We start from the raw sequence: 20,486 nt of genomic DNA on the forward strand, positions 1-20,486 counted from the left end.
ATCAGATGGTGAAAAGCAGTGTGGCCTAGTGGATAGAGAGCGTGGGCCCTTGGGCCAGAAGGACCTGGGTTCTCGTCCCGGCTCCGCGACATCTGCTGAGCGACTTCGGGCAAGTCGCTTAACTTCTCTGTGCCTTAGTTTCCTTGTCCACAAAATGAGGATGAAGACTGTGAGCCCCATGTGGGACAGGGACTGTGTCCAACCTGATTACCTTGCGTCTATGCCATCATCGCTATTCTTATTATAGAGGCCTTTCCTGAGTAAGCCCTTCCTTTCTTTCTTCTAGACTGTGAGCCCACTGTTGGGTAGGGACTGTCTCTATATGTTGCCAACTTGTACTTCCCAAGCGCTTAGTACAGTTCTCTGCACACAGTAAGCGCTCAATAAATACGACTGATTGATGATTGATCTAGTCCAGCGCTTAGAACAGTGCCTGACTGTGAGCCCACTGCTGGGTAGGGACTGTCTCTATTTGTTGCCAATTTGTACTTCCCAAGCGCTTAGTACAGTGCTCTGCACATAGTAAGCGCTCAATAAATACGATTGATAATGATGATGATGATGACCCACAGTGATAATAATAATAATAATAATGTTGGTATTTGTTAAGCGCTTACTATGTGCAAAGCACTGTTCTAAGCGCTGCGGTAGATACAAGGTAATCCGGTTGTCCCACGTGGGGCTCACAGTCTTCATCCCCATTTTACAGATGAGGGAACTGAGGCCCAGAGAAGCTAAGTGACTTGCCCAAAGTCACACAGCTGACAAGTGGCAGAGCAGGGATTTGAACCCATGACCTCTGACTCCAAAGCCCGGGCTCTTTCCGCTGAGCCCCGCTGCTTCCCATTTGTTCAGTAAGCACTGAACAGATGCCGCCATCATCGTCGTCAATCATACTTGGAGACAAAGAAATCTTACCAATGTAACTTGTTCAGCCAGCTTATCTGGAGAACTGTCCTGGAGCTGAGCTGCTGCATTGTGTGCGGGGCTCTGCGGCTTGGGGTTGGTGGCCCCGGTCGCTCCAGGCGACCGGGACGCGACCGGAGACGCCGACTTGTTGGTTGTCGGGGAGGGCTTGTTAACCGGAGACGAGCGTGCGGGCGGAGGGGCCGGGCCCGACAGGCTTGCTGGTGTGGAGGATGAGGTAGACAGAGAACTGGAAGCAGAACGCTGGCAGGGCTGGACGGTATCCGCGGGCGATCTCGTTAACGCCACAGTCTAGCGGGGAAACGGGTTATTCAGTGGAAAGAAAACATCGCTGTCGAACGCGAAAGGCAAACTCCGCAACTGCTTCCGCGTTCGAACACCTCCTCGATTGAGAGGAACCGTTTCCTGCGTCTCAGGTTCTTCTTAACTACGCACCGCTAATTTGATCATTAGAGTTGTAAGAGCAGTATGAACAGATTCGTTTCTCAAGACACTTTCCTCTACCAGTTGTTACGGGTACACAACGGTAAGGGCCTGGAGTGCTTCCCCCGATAGCCAGTGGCATCACTAGGCACATACTGGGATACAATGGCCCCAAAGGAGTAAAATCAAAATTTCTCACTATCAAAAAACTGAATATATCTAATTTAGTCTCCCCCTTTTAGACTGTGAGCCCACTGTTGGGTAGGGACTGTCTCTATGTGTTGCCAATTTGTACTACCCAAGCGCTTAGTACAGTGCTCTGCACATAGTAAGCGCTCAATAAATACGATTGATTGATTGATTGATTGATTAATGCTCAGTTCCTGATTACTGATTGCTCTGTTTTGTCTGTCTCCCCACTTCTAGGCTGTGAGCCCGCTGTTGGGTAGGGACCATCTCTATATGTTGCCGATTTGTACTTCCCAAGCGCTTAGTACAGTGCTCTGCGCACAGTAAGCGCTCGATACGATTGAATGAATGAATGAATGCTGAACTCGTATCTAAGATTAGATTTTATGTGATGCTGGAATAACTAAGGTTCCTATTTATAAAAGGAAAAGGTCATTTCTGCAAATTAGGCTGCAAATACTAGCATTTTCTAGCATTTTCTAGCAAATACTAGCATTTTCGAGAAGCAGCGTGGCTCAGCGGAAAGAGCCCGGGCTTTGAAGTCAAAGTAAATCCCGGCTCTTCCAATTGTCAGCTGTGTGACTTTGGGCAAGTCACTTCATTTCTCTGGGCCTCAGTTCCCTCATCTGTAAAATGGGGACTAAGACTGTGAGCCCACCTTGGGACCACCTGATCACCTTGTAACCTCCCCAGCGCTTAGAACAGTGCTTTGCACATAGTAAGCGCTTAATAAATGCTATCATTATTATTATTATTATTATATTTTCTAACCATCAAGCTCAGAATACACTAGTAAAGAACATGTATGTGCAAATTTCATCATTAACAATATCTCCGTAGCATCAAGAGTTCTAATAACTCAGGTACATTTGACATTTAACCAGTACCTTAGTGTTTCCTTCCTATGACTAGAATATGCACATAAACATGATGTTTAATTCAATCTGCATTTTCACGAAGTCTGCCCAGGCACAAACTTGACTCTGCAGCTACCTGATTCAGCCCAAAAAAATCATTCAAATGGTCGATGAGCTGAAGTACTTTTAATCTCTCAAAGTGAGTGTCGATCACTACAAGCTTCAGAAGTTTAGAGATATTTGCAGCAGAAGCAGAAATCGGTAATCCAAAAAAGCCTCCCACTTAACCCGCTACCAGTAAAGATACACACGGATAGAAATTTCCTCTTAAACCACAGTATGGATTCACATTAACTCAGCACAGGCAAAACAATTATCCTCTCATACCATTACAAAGAACTACCATTTTTAAAACAAACTGCTCATACTCTACCACCTAATTACTATCTTATAGCTTATTTCTACTAGATGTTCTTTTCTCGTAGGAAAAAACAAAGTTTTTTTCTTCTTATTCCTTTCTGAAAGGCTTCACCTGCTTCCTTATGGTAGGGATGCTGAGTATTTTAAAAACTAGTCTCTCTATCCTTGCTAGAGAATTAAGCATCTTTCTATCAGACTGTGGATGTGACCTTGAAGGAGAGATGGTAAAATAAAGGAGGGCACTTACAGCACCTCTGAGGCTAAAGCATTTCATACCCGCTAGTTATTATCTAATGGAAGTCTGCCGCAACTAAAACGTTAGTAAATTCATGCCGTAAGAATTCATTCCAGAGAATTTTCGCCCACTTAGGAAGTACGGGGCTGGGCATCAGGAGAGCCACGTTCCAATCCTACCTCTGCCACTGCCCTGCTGTGAGACCTTGGGTAAGTCACTTAGCCTTTCTAGATCTCACTTTCTTCATCTCTAAAACAGCGTTCAGATATCTGTTCTCCCCGCCCAATAAAACACTGTCATCCCACCTCATCAAGCAGAAACTCAATCAGCTCTCTCCCGATTACCTAGCCTTTCCCGCTACAACCAGCCCACAGACTTTGCTCCTCTAAATCCAACCTATTCACTGTGCCCCACTCTTGCCTTGCCTTGCTCTCCCGTTTTCCCTCCTACCTGGAACCCTATTCCCCTTCATGATCAATTAATGATATTTATTAGAGACTACCACTCTTCCCATCTCCAAAGCCCTACTAAATATCACATCTATTCCAAGACAACTTTCCTGGCCCTCTGTCATGTTCCTATCCTGTTTTCCCTCCATAATGCATCACCTATGCACTTGAATTTATACTTCCTATAAAAGGACTATATAAGGACTCACCCACCCCCATAGCACCTATTCACTTAATCATATTTATTCAGCGCTTACTGTGTGCAGAGCACTTGGGAAGTACAAGTTGGCAACATATAGAGACGGTCCTTACCCAACAACAGGCTGTACACAGTCTCACACTCGATCGCTGCCCCTAACTGGAATTAGTTTTACGTGTGTCTCTGCTAGACTAAAACCTCCTTGAGGGCATGGATCCTGTCTACTTGTTCTACTGCCCTCTCCCAAACCCTTAGTAGAGTGCTCTGCGCTGCGTAAGTACTCAAATACCATTCAGTGATTGAGCCCTATGTGGAACGGGGACCGTTGTCCAATCTGATTATGTTGCACAGTGCTTCAGTAAACGGCCTTAATAAATGTCATTATTTTTGTTACTAGTGAGGGGGGAGATATGTTCACAGACTGCTCCTAATGTGCACCAAATACTATGTTTCAGGGGCCTTGTTACGTTTGATTTTGCTCAGCACTCAGTAAGCGCTCAATAAATACGACTGAAGGAATGAATTTGACTTCACACATGTGGGGACACTCCTGCAAATGGAAACGCACCAGTGCATGCCTGATGATATAAAAAAAAACTGGTAACTCACCAGAAATTATCAGGGCATACCTGTTGGAAACTACTGACAAGCTTTACAAAAAAAAAAATAAATCTGGTACTTATTAAGTGCTTACAATGTGACAAGCACTGTTCTAAGCGCTGGGGTAGATACAAGGTAAGCAGGTTGGACACAGACCCTGTCCCACATGGGGCTCTCACTCCTAATCCCCATTTTACAGATGAGGTAACTGAGGCCCAGAAAAGTTAAGTGACTTGCCCAAGGTTAAACAGCAGACGTGCAGTGGAGTCAGAATTAGAACCCATGACCTTCTGACTCCCAAGCTGATGACTCAGTAAGCGCTCAATAAATACGACTGAAGGAATGAATTTGACTTCACACATGTGGGGACACTCCTGCATATGGAAACTCACCAGTGCATGCCTGATGATATAAAAAAAAACTGGTAACTCACCAGAAATTATCAGGGCATACCTGTTGGAAACTACTGACAAGCTTTACCAAAAAAAAAATAAATCTGGTACTTATTAAGTGCTTACAATGTGACAAGCACTGTTCTAAGCGCTGGGGTAGATACAAGGTAAGCAGGTTGGACACAGACCCTGTCCCACATGGGGCTCTCACTCCTAATCCCCATTTTACAGATGAGGTAACTGAGGCCCAGAAAAGTTAAGTGCCTTGCCCAAGGTTAAACAGCAGGCGTGCAGTGGAGTCAGAATTAGAACCCATGACCTTCTGACTCCCAAGCCGATGCTCTATTCATTATGCCATGCTGCTTCTTACAACCTTTTGGCAACACGGTACTCTTCCCGCTAGCTGTTGGGGAAAAAGGAAAAGGAGGGCAGGACATAGGGAAAATCCTGCTCCTTTCACTCACCTGAGTCTCCGGGAACGGATAAGACAACCAGGAGTGAGTCAAGAGTGAGTCAGGGCTCAGCTACTCCAAGGTGGAAGTCCCTTTAAAGTCCAGGGGGGCAGTTGGAGCTAAGAGTGGCAGGACTTTAAAATTATGGCTACCACAATCAGTCATTTGAGCGCTTACTGGATGCCGAGCACCAAACTAAGCGCTAGGGAAAGGACAGTATAATAGAGTTGATAGATGCAATCCCTGCCCACAGAGATCTTACACTCTACAGGGGGAGACAGACATTATAGTAAATTACCCATTGGGGAAAGAGGAGAGTGTTGGGATAATAACGTAAGTGCTGTGGGGCTGGGGTGAGCATCAAAGTATTTAAGGGATACAAATGCTTATTTGACAGTGAGGGCGGGGAAGTGAGGGCTTAGTCAAGGAAGGTCTTTTGTGTAGAAGATGTGATTTTAGGAGGGTTTGAAGGTGGGGAGAAGTGGTGGACTGTTAGACATGAAAAGGGTGGGAATTCCAGGCCTGAGGAAGGACTTGGGCAAGGGGTGAGATGGAGGCATAGAGAGTAGGTTGGGAGTAGGAGCGGAATGGAGGATTGGGTTGTAATAGAAAAATCAGCAAGGTAAGGGAGGAGCAAGCTGACTGAGTGTCTTAGAGGCAATGGTATGGAGTTTCTGTTTGATATGGAAGTGGATGGGCAACTATTGGGAGTTATCAGGAAGTGGGGAAGCTATGGACTTGAATGGTTTTCTCTGAAAGATTATGTGGGCAGCAGAGTGAGGTATCAGTCAATGAATCAATCAATCATATTTATTGAACGCTTACTGCATACAGAGCGCTGTGCTAAGTGCTTGGGAAAGTAGAGAAGCAGCATGGCTCAGTGGAAAGAGCCCGGGCTTTGGAGTCAGTGGTCATGGGTTCAAATCCCAGCTCCGCCAACTGTCGGCTGTGTGACTTTGGGCAAGTCAGTTCACTTCTCTGTGCCTCAGTTACCTCCTCTGTAAAATGGGGATTGACTGTGAGCCCCCCATGGGACAACCTGATCACCTTGTCGCCTCCTCAGTGCTTAGAACAGTGCTTTGCACACAGTAAGCGCTTAACAAATGCCATCATTATTATTATTATTATTATTACAACAGAGCTGGTAGACACGTTCCCTAGCCACAACAAGCTTACAGTCTAGAGGAGGGCACAGACATTAACAGAAATAAATATACTATAGATATGGACAGAAGTGTTATCGGGCTGAGGGGAGGGTGCAAATCTAAGTGCAAGGGCAACAAAGAAGGGAGTGGGGAGAAGAGGAAATGAGGGTTTATTCGAGGAAGGCCTCTTTGGAGGAGATGTGCTTTTCATATGGCTTTGAAGGACGGGAGTGTGATCGTGTGCCGGATATAAATGGGGAGCTCCGGGCCAAAGGTGGGATGTGAGCGAGGGGTCGGCGGCGAGATGGACGAGATCGAGGGACAGTGAGTAGGTTGCCGTTAGAAGAGCGAAGTGTGAGGGCTGGGATGTAGTAGGAAATCAGGGAGGTAAGGAAGAGTCAAGGGGAATGAGTGCTTTAAAGCCTATGGTAAGGCACAGACAGGAGGGAGGAGAAACGGGATGCAGAGGGCTAATGGCAGTAGTCAAGGCAGGAAATGGCTCAGCACCGTCACAGTTTGGATGGAGAGGAAACGGTGGATTTTAGAGAGGTCGCAAAGGTACAGACGACAGGAATTCATGACAGACAATGTGTAGGCTGAATGAGAGAGACAAGTCAAGGATAATGCCAAGCTACCATAACTGCTCCTGCCTGAGGGCTCGGGAATAAAAGCTAAATCGGAAAGAGTGCTGGCTTGGGAGTCAGAGGTCATGGGTTCAAATCCCAGTTCCGCCACTTGTCAGCTGTGTGACTTTGGGCAAATCACTTAACTTCTCTGCGCCTCAGTTACCTCATCTTTAAAATGGGGATTAAGACTGTGAGCCCCCCGTGGGACCAACTGATCACCCTGTAACCTCCCCAGCCCTTAGAACAGTGCTTTGCATATAGCGCTTAATAAATGCTATCATTAAATCACCATGAGCGGGCAAGCAACAGGGAGGGAACCTCGGGGCTCAATGCCGCAGGTCCCTGATTGAGGTAAGCGACATCTGATCTAGACAGATTTTCCTCTACCGGCTAAAATGGAAGTCCTGCGCTTTAAAGAAAATTTGTTCCTTCAAACTATCTTCAGTGGTTTACTCTAACAAGTAATAAACACAAAAACTCAGCAAAGACAAGTGCTCTCTGAAACTAAATGGATCGATAAATGTTTAATTATCCCAGGGCTAAATGTCCTGAAACACTGAAATTAATTACTCTCTTGACCTAAAAAGGAAACAAAAGCTACAAAAAATAAAATCTGAAAGCCAAAAACCATCTTCCTGTGGAACAGTGGTTGGTTTCCTTTCCTTTCAGGTATGCCCTGAAAACACTTAGAGGATCGGTGAAGAGGGCAGGGAAGTTTTCTGTGTTAAATACATTCTGTGAAAAGTCACTGCCTCAGGAGCTGTTGATCATGAACTCCACTTGAGAATTAAATCATTCTGAAAAAGTGGAAGGGAGCTGGAAATTAACAGTACAATCCCTGAAAATAAGGCATGCTCCAAAAATCAATTCAGTCCTTCAGATCTCCACACGTCTTATCCAAACTTTCAGAGGACGATTCATGGCAGGTGGCAGTGTGGTTTAATGGAAAAAGCGTGGGACACAATCAGAAGACCCGGGCTCAAGTCCTGACTCTGCCACTTGCCTGTTGTGTGACTTCTGGCAATTTCCTTAACTTCTCTGTGCCTCAGTTTCTTCTTTTGTAAAATGGTAATAATCAGTCAGTGATATTTTTGGAGCACTTACTGCGTGCAGAGCACTAGACTCGGGGTTTGAGAGAGCACAATACAGTACGCTCCCTGCCCGCCAAGGGCTCAAAACTCTGTTCTCCCTCCCTCTGGACTGTGAGCCCCACGTGGTATAACGACCGTGCCCCATCTCTTGATCTTCTATCTACCCAGTGCTCAGCTCATAGCAAGTACTCTATAAATCCTATCATCAAAATATTGCCACCAACATAGAGGCGCAACTTAAAACCCAACCACATCTCCATATCCATTCATTCGTATTTACTGAGCACTTACTGTATGCTGGGCACTTTACTAAGCGCTTGAGAAGAGTACCATACGACGTAATAATAATAATAATGACATTTATTAAGTGCTTACTACGTGTGAAGCACCATTCTCAGCGCTGGGGGGGATAGAAGGTGATCAGGTCGTCCCACGTGGGGTTCACAGTCTTAATCCCCGTTTTATATTCACTGAGGCTCAGAGAGGCTAAATGACTTGCCCAAGGTCACACAGCAGACCTGTGGCGGAGCCGGTTTAGAACCCACAACCTTTGTCTTGCAAGCGCGGGCTCTTTCCACTGAGCCACGCTGATGTGCAGCACGTGGAAAGCGAAACATCATAGTTCTACACGCCTCCTCGCGACCTCTTGAAATCGTCAACTTTCAAGGTGTCAAAGAGAATGGTAGGCCCGGATTGATTACCTGAAGCTGGGGCGGCGTTTGATGCGGGGCCACCTGCATTTGGGATTTTGCTTGCATCTGGGCATGGAGTGCTGGCTGGGCAGGCTGCTGAAGCGGAGCAGAGGGCTGATTTGGGGGAGCGGCAGGAACGGGGACGGTCGGCTGCTGGGCCTTCGCCTGAACCTGGGGCGGTGCCTGAGACTCGACTGCCGGCAGCTGCTGCTGCGGAGGCTGCAGGCCGGCCGGGACAGACGTTACCGGGACGTTGGCAGGTTGCAGCCTCCCTGGGAGCTGAGGCGGGGGAGTGTGTAAGCTCGCAGCGTTCTGCACAGGAGGACCTTTACAAGGGTCATATTGCTGCTGGCTTTGTTTCTGTCCAGTCAGCTGTCCGGCTTGAGGAGTGGGAGGCATTCCACCTGAGAAACAGAGGAAACCAAACACCCGGGATTTCAGAGTTCGGCAGCATTACGCCAATTTAACGACAGAGAAGCTGCTTCAGATACCTGGCACCGCCATCCCTTTAAGACCAATTCATGAACCCAAACGGCAGATATTAATTTGGGAGGAGAGACACTTCCTCACTAGCAAATCTTCAAAATCAGTGCTCGTGGAAATGTACTGCGGGGCGGGGGGGGGGGGTTTAAAACGTTGCAGCTAGCATCAAGTAAAATACACATATCAAGTGAACAAAAGGAACATCCTTGCAATAACATCCATTTTAAAATGACGGCAAATTAGACACAAGGAGCCCTGAAAGTGGGGTGCGTGGTCCCCCAGTTAGGTTAACCAGAATTCTTCCTCCCGGGTTCCTCTTATTAGACTTACTGGGGTGAGGGCCAATGTTTCAATTAGAGAAACTGAAATTTTAAATATTTTATTCTTCATCAAAAGCAAAATAACCCTCATGGGGCCTTTTCTCCCCTTAGATTTGAGCTGCCTACTAGATAGGTCGATCTTCCTAGTAATGGGGTTTTACCTTGTGCTGTTGGCATTAACTGCTGAAGCGGAACTACTGTAGCCACCGCGGGATGTTGGAACACTGCCCCATGATGCCCCACCTCAAGTCGTGGCCTCTTTGACTGTTCTGTAATGATAATACATTTTGGAAAACTTGCATCTACTCCATCGACGGTATTTATTGAACACTTACTATGGTGCGGAGCACTGTACTAAGTGCTTGGGAGAGTACAATACAACAGAATCAGGGCACACCATCCCTGCCCGTCACAAGCTTACAGTCTAGAAGGATTTAACTTAAGCAATGAAATCAATCCTGGGGAAAAGCAAAGCCCGTACTAAGGCAACGTACCTGCCGGAGTTAATACTTGCTGTCGTTTAACTGGCTCGCTTTCCGAGGAAGTGGTAGCCCCTGCTATAAGATTCCCTGGGAGCGTTTGCTGCTGAAAAAATGAAAAACAAAACTTGAAAAATTCTAGTCCATCTTCTGGTAAATTAAGTGTAACTTTTAGTAGTAAATATCCAGCTTCTTCCACTTTGGCTGACAAGGATGAAATAATGTGCAATGAGAGGTAAAAGGCTACCTTCAGGGGGAAAAAAAACTGGATTTGCTAAAATTCTCATATCTGAAGAAAGGCCACGATTTGAAAAGCATAAATGATCTATATGTAATACCACCCTAGGAGATTCCATAGGTAAAATGTGAGCGCAGCTTAGAGATGCACATTCTCCGACAGACCCCCAACCAAGAGGGTGGACAGGGATGGAGGTGCCGGAGGTACCTGCCATGACCCCAAAACAACAGCTCAACATTTCGACACCCAATTCAGCGCAAATAATGATGGTTAACAGGATCCTGGATTAGCCAACTGGAATCATTCAGGCCTGCTTGGAGCTATCAAGACCTGGAACAAGGCCCAGAACTACCTGATCCCGGAGGCTTTGGGGGTCCTCAGGGGGAGCCCCAAAGCCAAGAAAAAAAAGGGGAGGAAGGTGAGTGACAGGGAGGAAGAATTAAAGGGATATGGAAAAGTGGAATCTGGGAGACAGAAGTCAAGGAGGAAAGGGATATTAATGAGATGGATAAGATGGGGAAAACACAGACAGATGAGAGACGACAGATGTGGGCAAGATGGACAAAAGATGGTGATAGAAGGAGCACTGCAACACTGTGAGCTCTGTGAAAAGCAGTGTGGCATAATAATAATAATAATAATGGCATTTATTAAGTGCTTATTATGTGCAAAGCACTGTTCTAAGCGCTGAAAAGTGGTACTGAGGTGCCGCCGAGATTTGAACTCGGATCGGTGGATTCAGAGTCCAGGGTGCTAACCATTACACCAAGGGGCCAATACTAATAATTACTACTAATAATAATAATGATGGTATTTGTTAAGCACTTACTATGTGTCGAGCACTGTTCTAAGTGCCGGGGTAGATACAAGCTAATCAGGTTGGACGTAATGGACAGAGGACGGGCCTGGGAGTCGGAAGGTCATGGGTTCTAATCCCGGGTCTGCCACTTGTCTCCTGTGTGACCTTGGGCAAGCCACTTCGCTGGGCCTCAGTTACTTCATCTGTAAAATGAGGATTGAGACTGGGAGCCCCATGTGGGACAGGGACTGTAGCCAACCCAATTTGCTTGTATCCACCCCAGCGCTTAGTACAGTGCCTGGCACACAGTATCATTATTGTTATTATTATTATAAGAAAATCCAAGAGAGGAGCCCAGAGACAACATGGGTAGGGATAAGGTGTTGGAAAGGACAGAGGAGAAAAAGTACAAGAAGCATGGGAGAAGCCAAGACAAAGGATCGAATGAGGAATCTGGGAAAAATTACGAGGAGTTTTGTAAGACTAGGAGAGGGATTAACAGAGGCAGAACAAAACTGAGTGAAAGGAAAAGGGACAAAAAAAAATATATATATATATATATAATGACATTTATTAAGCGCTTACTATGTGCAAAGCACTGAAGGGTGGACAATTAGAAAACAAAAAGAAAAGCTAAACTAGGAAATGAATGCTTTGTGATTATTCATAAATTCTGTTTTAAAAGTGGAATTTCAAGTTGGTATATATCACAAAGTGAATTCCCACACTTTTTAGATACAAAATATGGCAACTAAAATATTAATTCAGGAATACGTCTTGAATCCTTGACATATTTAACAACAGCCATCCAAAGCCATCCCCCTTTTAGACTGTGAGCCCACTGCTGGGTAGGGACTGTCTCTATATGTTACCAACTTGTACTTCCCAAGCGCTTAGTACAGTGCTCTGCACACAGTAAGCGCTCAATAAATACGATTGATGATGATGATGAAAGCACCAAACCTCAACTAGCAAGGACATCTTAGCATACTTTATACAAAAAGCTGAATATTTTCAAATAAGAAGTCATATGGCCCTAAACCCTTTATATAATATTGTACCAGTGTGAACTAAAGAACTAGACAAATAGGATTGGAAGCACACAAGACTTTAATTACAATCCACTTGAGTGAAGGTTCATATTAGCAACTGCACAGTCTTTACAATCTGCACCTTGGCCAATCCGATTATTGCAAACGTTTGTAGCCACAGGAATTCTACTGCTCATTTGGGGGGGATCAACTCAAAATTAGATTTCCTTTCCTTTGAAAAATCATGTTTTTTGAATGCTTTCGGCTTTTACTACAATCCTTAAAACTTTGCATGTAAAGAAGTGTAAAACCAAAAGCAGCGTGGCTCAGTGGAAAGAGCGCGGGCTTGGGAGTCAGAGGTCATGGGTTCTAATCCCGCTCCACCACTTGTCAGATGTGTGACTTTGGGCAAGTCACTTGATTTCTCTGTGCCTCAGTTCCCTCACCTGTAAAATGGGGATGAAGACTGTGAGCCCCACGTGGAACAACCTGTTCACCTTGTATCCCCCTCCCAGTGCTGAGAACAGTGGTTCGCACACAGTGAGTGCTTAACAAATGCCATTATTACGATAATTCGTTTACAGGAAAAATGAAGGCACTGTTTAAAACAAATCTCCAGGCCAAATTCCTGAAGGTATACATAATGTAGTATGAAATACACTACAATAACTTTGAAGTGCAAAAGTCCTGATGCTTTTACTCAAATTCTATCTTGCAAATGAAAAAAATCCCTAACAGCCCACATTTTTGAATTTTTGGACCAGTTCCATGCTTCCCCAGGTACTAAACTCCATATATAATCACATAACGTCAACTACCTTAATTCACCCAGTGTTCAAGGTTACTCCCTTGTAGAGAATTTAGCACACTTTCAGATGATTAATGGACTAAAAATTCCCTTACTCTGAAAGAGTTAATACTCCTCCAAAAGTACTTGATTTACAATAAGTAACTCTAGACTGTGAGCCCGTTGTTGGGTAGGGACTGTTTCTGTTGCCAAATTGTACTTTTCAAGCGACTAATACAGTGCTCTGCACACAGAAGCGCTCAATAAATACGACTGAGTGAATGAATAAGTTACGATGTCCCAAACGCTTAGTACAGAGCTCTGCACACAGTAAGTGCTCAAAAAATACGACAATGAATGGGCCAAATGTAATAAACATTACATTTAATTCTTGCTGTGCTGCTCAATTCTCAAATTTCAATTCTCTTTCTGAGAGATCCTTTATTACTGGCACACCCTAAATTACTATTGTGTTTGGACCTGCAAGCAAATGGGATATGGTTAAAATGCTTGAACCTACACACTTAATTCTGCCAGAGATTTTACAACAGCGTAAGGGATTTAGGAAAAAGCCAACTACACGTTGCTTATGGCAAAAGCTACAGCCTACAAGGAACAAATAAGGCCATAATGTAGTTTAAAATATGACTGCTTCGTGGGACTGCCCAGTATCAAAAATCACAATGTAACCCGCATCTATTATAAAACAGCTGAGAAAACACTCATCTCTACCATAACGCACGTTGTCACTTGGGGTTTGGTTTATAACATGAGAGTAGAATTTGAGAACACTCTTCTGACAAGGTAAACCTTCCTAGATACAACACATCACGGTGTCAGAAGAAACAGTATACACCCGCACACGTCAAAAGGCATGTGACATACACGGGTGAGTACTACAATGTGTAGATATCAGTAACTGATTTATATTTATGTCCATCCCCCTTTTTACTATTACTATTGTGTTTGGAACTGCAAGCAAATGGGATATGGTTAAAATGCTTGAACCTACACACTTAGCTCTGCCAGAGATTTTATAACAGCGTAAGGGATTTAGGAAAAAGCCAACTACACGTTGCTTATGGCAAAAGCTACAGCCCACAAGGAACAAATAAGGCCATAATGTAGTTTAAAATATGACTGCTTCGTGGGACTGCCCAGTATCAAAAATCATAATGATAGATCATAATAGACTGTAAGCGCATTGTGGGTAGGGGACATTTCTACCAACTCTGCTATATTGTACTCTCCCAAGCTCTTAGTTGTGTGTTCTGCATACAGTAAGCACTCAATAACTACAACCGGTTGAAAAAAAATTGATCGATTGGATCGTCTGACGTGGGCTCTGCAAGGCCGCAACCTTCATAGGTGCACTGTCAAATCTTGGTCGACTTATTCCTTAGCACATTTAAGGCAGGCTAACGTAATGTCTGCTGTTACTATCCTGATGATACCCATGAGGAAACTGAGTCTGAAACAAGAGTGGAATAAAACAGCGGAATGGCACAGGGTAGCGCTTAGCACTGTGCAGCTTCCGAAGCCCCACGTTCAGAAAACTCAAGTTGTACCACTTACCCTGTCCACCACCACACAGTAACACACAAACCAAAACTGTTTCTTCCAATTTTGCATCACGCTGAATCCAATATGTTCATACTGTTGAAAGAACATTCCCTCAATCTCAGCTTTTTTGTCAAAATGTTTACTGAAAACATACATTATCGAGGAACTGAGAGAATTGCTGATTCAAACATCCACTGAATGCAAACTGATTACAAATGAATGCAACAATTCCTGGTAAGTTCAATAACATCAGAGCTAATTAACAGCACCGTATACACTTACTGGGCAGTCACTCGCCATAGACTGTATAGAAAAGATTCTGGCCAAAACTTTCAGCGTACAGCAGAATTTACGCTGAAAGAAATATTTATTTAGAATGAGTGTACGATGGTAAAATAAAGGGTTATGTACTGGGTTTGGCCAAAAAAGATAATTAAAAGAATACTGAAATATAATCAAATGAAACAACAGAAGGAACTCAGGTGAAGTGCCAACTTGAACATCAATAAAATGTTTACAATGCATTTATTGAGCATTACCGTGTGGAAAGCACTGTACTAAGTGCTTGGGAAAATACAATATAACAGAGTCAGTAGGCCCACACCCTAAGCCATACCCTGCCCATTTCATTCATTCATTCAGTCAGTCGTATTTACTGAGTGCTTATTGTGTAGAAAGAGGTGTACTAAGCTCACAAGGGGCTTACAGTCTAGCAAGAAGGCAGACATTAATATAAATAAATAAATTACGGATATGGACATAAGTGCTAAGGGGCTGAGGGCGGGGTGAATAAAGGGTGCAAATCTAAGTGCAAAGGTGATGGAAAAGGGAGTGGGGGTGGCTGCTGAACAGAAGAGGACCCAGAACTGAGCTTTTATATCCTCTGGTTTCCTTCAGAACAAACATTTTCACTCTGCATTCTGGTCCTGAGAAGCAGCGTGGCTCAGTGGGAAGAGCCCAGGCTTGGGAGTCAGAGGTCGTGGGTTCTAATCCCGACTCCGCCACTTGTCAGCTGGGTGACTCTGGGCAAGTCACTTCACTGGGCCTCAGTGACCTCATTTGTAAAATGGGGATTAAGACTGTGAGCGCTATGTGGGAGAACCTGATGACCTTGTATTCCCCCCGCAGCGCTTAGAACAGTGCTTGGCACATAGTAAGCCATCATCCCAAATGCCATCATTATTATTATTATTATTATTACTCAGATACTGCAGGAAATGATGTGAAAGGAAACAGTTATGCACAAGCATGTGGTATAAGACAAAGGGTGAGTACCACAATACTAATTTTCTTTTATAAGGGTCCACACCCAAACCACCTTCCCTCTATTACCAAACCGACGGCCTCGACATCATCCTCTCTTCTGAACTCGCTCGGCTCTCCCTTCACCAATCTCATCCCATTAACCCAAAGCCCTCCACAGTTCGCTTCCTTCGCCCCGCTGCACGAGCCGCACAGCACTGCTGGCGGAAATCCAGATATTAGGCCGACTTTGTCCGACTCAAATCCCTGTCTGCTTTAACTCTGCCTTCTCCTCCCCCCAGCAACATTATTTTCCCCTCTTTATTGACTCCCATGCCCATGCCCTCGCCAGTTGTTTCAGACATTTAACTCCCTCCTCGACACCCCCGTCTCCCCATACCCTTCCCCGGATCTCTTTCCCCAGTCACATACTTTATTGGGAAAACTGAAACCATCAGGCATAATTTCCCTAAAATCTCCCCTGCTCCTCTCCAGTCCCTCTCTCCTCCCGCCCCTTCTTCAACTCTCCCAACTTTTCCAGCAGTATTTCAAGAGATCTCCCTCCTCCTCTCGATTCCGCCCCCTTCGCCTGCACCTCGACCCCATCCCTTCACGCCTTATCAAAATACTCAACTCCTTCCTGACAGCAGTCTTCAGCTGTTCCAGTCTTCTCCATTGGCTTCATCCCCACTGCTTTAAACATACTTATGCATCCTCTATCCTCAAAAAACCCTCCCTTGACCCCATGACTCCCTCCGGTTATCACCCCATCTCCCTTCTACCACTCCTCTCTGAACTCCTTGAGCGAGTTGTCTACCCCCACTGCCTCCACTTCCTCACCCAATTCTCTCCTAGGCTCCCTACAGTCGGGCTTCCACCCGCTTCACTCCACCAAAGCTGCTCTCTCAAAGGTCACCAATAATCTCTTTCTTGCCAAATTTCAACGGCCTCTATTCCATCCTAATGCTTGACTTCTCATCTGCCTTCAACACTTTCTACAGCCCCTTCCCCTGGAATTATCATCTAACCTCGGCTTCACTGACACTGTCCTCTCCTGGTATCTCTCTGGTCACTCATTCTCAGACTCTTTCACATATTCCTCCTCTGACTCTGACCCTCTAACTGTGGGAGTGCCTCTAGACACTGAACAGTGCTTGGCACATAGTAACAATAATAATAATAATGATGGTAAACGCCTAACAAATATCAACATTAATATTATTATTACCACTTGCAGAACGCATTCACTTCCTTGACTTCAACTACAATCCCTATACAGACAATTCCCAAATCAACATCTCTAGTCCTGATCTTTCTCCTCTGTAGTCTCATATTTCCTCCTGCCTCCAGGGCATCTCTACTTTGATATTTATTTTATTTTGTTAGTACGTTTGGTTTTGTTCTCTGTCTCCCCCCTTTTAGACTGTGAGCCCACTGTTGGGTAGGGACTGTCTCTATATGTTGCCAATTCGTACTTCCCAAGCGCTTAGTACAGTGCTCTGCACATAGTAAGTGCTCAATAAATACGATTGATGATGATGATGATGATGATGATGTCCCACCCGACACCTCAAACTAAACATGCCCAAAACAGAAATCTTCATGTTCCCACCCAAACCCTATCCTCCCCGTGACTTCCCCATGGGTCCGTCTCACAAACCCATAATCTTGGCGTTTTCCTCGACTCAGCTCTCTCATTCAACCCACATATTTAATCTGTCACCAAATCCTGTTGGTTCAATCAATCAATCAATCGTATTTATTGAGCGCTTACTGTGTGCAGAGCATTGTACTAAGCGCTTGGGAAGTACAAGTTGGCAACATCTTTACAACATTGCTAAAATCCACCCTTTGCTCTCCTCCAAACTGCTTCCACATTAACCCAAGCACGTCTCCTCTCAGTGGAAAGAGCCCGGGCTTTGGAGTCAGAGGTCATGGGTTCAAATCCCGGCTCCACCAATTGCCAGCTGTGTGACTTTGGGCAAATCACTTCACTTCTCTGTGCCTCAGTTACCTCATCTGTAAAATGGGGATTAAGACTGCGAGCCCCCAGTGGGACAACCTGGTCACCTTGTAACCTCCCCAAGCGCTTAGAACAGTGCTTTGCACATAGTAAGCGCTTAATAAATGCCATCATTATTATTATTAATTACCACATCCGGCTCCTTGCTGACCTCCCTGCCTCCTGTCTCTCCCCACTTGGGTCCATACTTCACCCTGCTGCCCGGATCATTTTTCTACAAAAAGGTTCAGTTCACGCTTCCCCACTTCTCAAGAATCTCCAGTGGTTGCCCTTCCACCTCTGCATGAAACAGAAACTCCTTCCCATTAGCTCTGATCAAGCACTTAGTACAGTGCTCTGCACATAGTAAGCGCTCAATAAATACGATTGATGATGATGATCCTCAACCACCTTGCCTCCTCCTAAATTACCTCTCCGATTTCCTACTACAATCCAGCCCGAACACTTTTCTCCTCTAAAGCCAACCTACTCTCTGTACCTCGATCTTATCTATCTCACCACCCGACCCTCAACTACATATTGCCTCTGGCCTGAAACTCCCTCCCGTTTAGTATCTGCTGATCACTCCCCCCACCTTCAAATTCATTCATTCATTCAATCGTATTTATTGAGCGCTTACTGTGTGCAGAGCACTGGACTAAGCTCTTGGGAAGTACAAGTCGGCAACATATAGAGACGGTCCCTACCCAACAGCGGGATCACTGTCTAGAAGGGGGAGACAGACAACAAAACAAAACATATTAACAAAATAAAATTAATAGAATAAATATGTACAAGTAAAATAGAGTAATAAATATGTACAAACATATAGCCTTAAAAGCACATCTCCTCCAAGAGGCCTTCTCATTCCCTCTTCTGTGTCACCCTTGAGCTTGGTTTTGCATCCTTCACTCACCCCACAGCACTAATGTAAATATTTGTAATGTATTTATTTATATTAATGTCTAGCTCCTTCTCTAGACTGTAAACTCGTTTTGGGCAGGGAACATGTATACCGTGTCGCACTGTACTCTCCCAAGCCCTTACTATAGTGCTCTCTGCACAAATTAACCACTCAAAAGTGACTGACTATTCTGCAGCACCACAAATTTCAAATTTCAATTTCAAATTTCAGAACTGAGTGCCCAGCTAGTAACTTATTTTACATATGATGTGAGTGTATTTTAGATGCAAATTCCTAGATATGTATTTGCATTTACAAATATATCTGAGAAACAAGAAAAGCATGTTTTAACCGTACCACTGGTTTTAGATTATAAACTCTCATCCCCATGTTAGTTTTGTGAGAATGAGTGGACCTCTTAATGAAACAAGGACTTGACATCTTTAAAATAGGATGGGACTTGACATCTTTAAAATAGGATGCGGAAGCAGGGTGATCTAGTGGACAGAGCAGGGGCTGGGAGTCAGACGGATCTGGGTTCTAATTCCAGCTCTGCCACATGCCTGCTGTGTGACCTTGGACAAATCAATCAATCAATCGTATTTATTGAGCGCTTACTGTGTGCAGAGCACTGTACTAAGCGCTTGGGAAGTACAAGTTGGCAACATCACAACTTCTCTGTGCCTGCTACCTTGGCTGTAAAATGGGAATTAAGAATCTGAGTCCCATAAGGGACAGGGACTGTGTCCAACCTGATTAAATTATATCTACTCCTGTGCTTAAAACAATGCTTGGCACTTAGAGCTTAACAAGTACCATTATTATTATCATTATTATTATTATTATTATTCTTTCCAGCAGTCTTAAGAGTTCAGGATTCAAAAAATGACACTTGCTAAAGAAACAGCAAAGTGATTAGCATTTACATATTTAAGACACTAAAAAGTTCTGCATGAATTCACGTTTTCACTACATATACTAGTTTTAAAAAAAGGTGTCAGTTCAATAGGAAACTGTGTCCATACAACATAAGATTTGTCTGGATACTGCACACAGTGGTGCAGGAAGAAGCTGCTTGTGCAGAAGTGCAGCGTGCTGAACATAGTGAATGCTACAATGTGAATTTTCCTTTAAGGCCATGTTTTGCAAGAATGGAATTCCTGCATTACAAGAACTGGCTGAAACCATACAAGGAAATCAGAATGGAAGAACAAACAGGTTTGCTTCAGATCGATTTCCAACAATAAAGACTTTTATAATAGTACTTCTAATACACTATGGCTTTATCTCCAAAACTGTTCCCCCAGACTCAAAGGGCTACAAATGTACGATGCCCTTTGCTGCATGATGAGCTCTGAGCAATCAATCCCAATCCAGCTGAGACCTTTAAATCTACTGATTTTTGTTGCCTTACATCAACTGGTCTAAAAGACAGTCACAGCCGAAAATACTATCAAAATTCTAGGCAACCCAGGAAGATTATAGAAAGCGAAACAAAAGCATAATTTTGGTTTTATGAAAAACCATGACACAATATGCCGTCTCAAATACGGAGAAGAACTCTTGTCACTGAATTTTGGGAAAGAACATAATAAAACTGGAAAACACACACACACACACACACACACACACACACACACACACACGCTTTTAATTTGCTCCCACAATAGGTTACTAGACTTTAGTAAGGAATATTACAAAGACCAACATGGATTTAAATCAATAGATGACAGGACCATAATAGGTTAGAGAGAAAAGTTATAAATGTTAGCTCATCATCAATGTTCCTGATTGAATGCTTACTATATGCAGAGCACTGTGCTAAGCACTTGAGAGTGTACAATACAACCTAGTTGGCAGACATGTTCCCTGCCCACAAAGAGCTTACAGTCTGGAGGGGGAGATGGACATTAACATAAATAATTTATCATATATAATTTA

The 20,486-nt window shown here is 44.2% G+C and overlaps 1 protein-coding gene across 12 annotated transcripts in view; it reads right to left on the bottom strand.

Moving 5' to 3' along the window:
* LOC119942833 (E1A-binding protein p400-like) overlaps nt 1–20,486 on the bottom strand; it is a 124,306-nt gene that overhangs the window by 78,922 nt on the left and 24,898 nt on the right. For 8 of the 12 annotated variants that reach the window (XM_038763829.1, XM_038763828.1, XM_038763822.1 and 5 more), the window contains 4 exons: nt 9,995–10,085; nt 9,662–9,769; nt 8,707–9,101; nt 919–1,218 (listed from right to left, as the gene is read on the bottom strand). In XM_038763829.1, coding sequence (XP_038619757.1) covers nt 919–1,218; nt 8,707–9,101; nt 9,662–9,769; nt 9,995–10,085 — 894 coding nt within the window. The remainder of the gene's footprint in view (nt 1–918; nt 1,219–8,706; nt 9,102–9,661; nt 9,770–9,994; nt 10,086–20,486) is intronic. The other 4 variants (XM_038763827.1, XM_038763823.1, XM_038763830.1 and 1 more) reach the window with 1 other exon arrangement.

Source organism: Tachyglossus aculeatus, chromosome 21 (assembly GCF_015852505.1).
Source record: "Tachyglossus aculeatus isolate mTacAcu1 chromosome 21, mTacAcu1.pri, whole genome shotgun sequence".
NCBI classification, from domain to species: domain Eukaryota; kingdom Metazoa; phylum Chordata; class Mammalia; order Monotremata; family Tachyglossidae; genus Tachyglossus; species Tachyglossus aculeatus.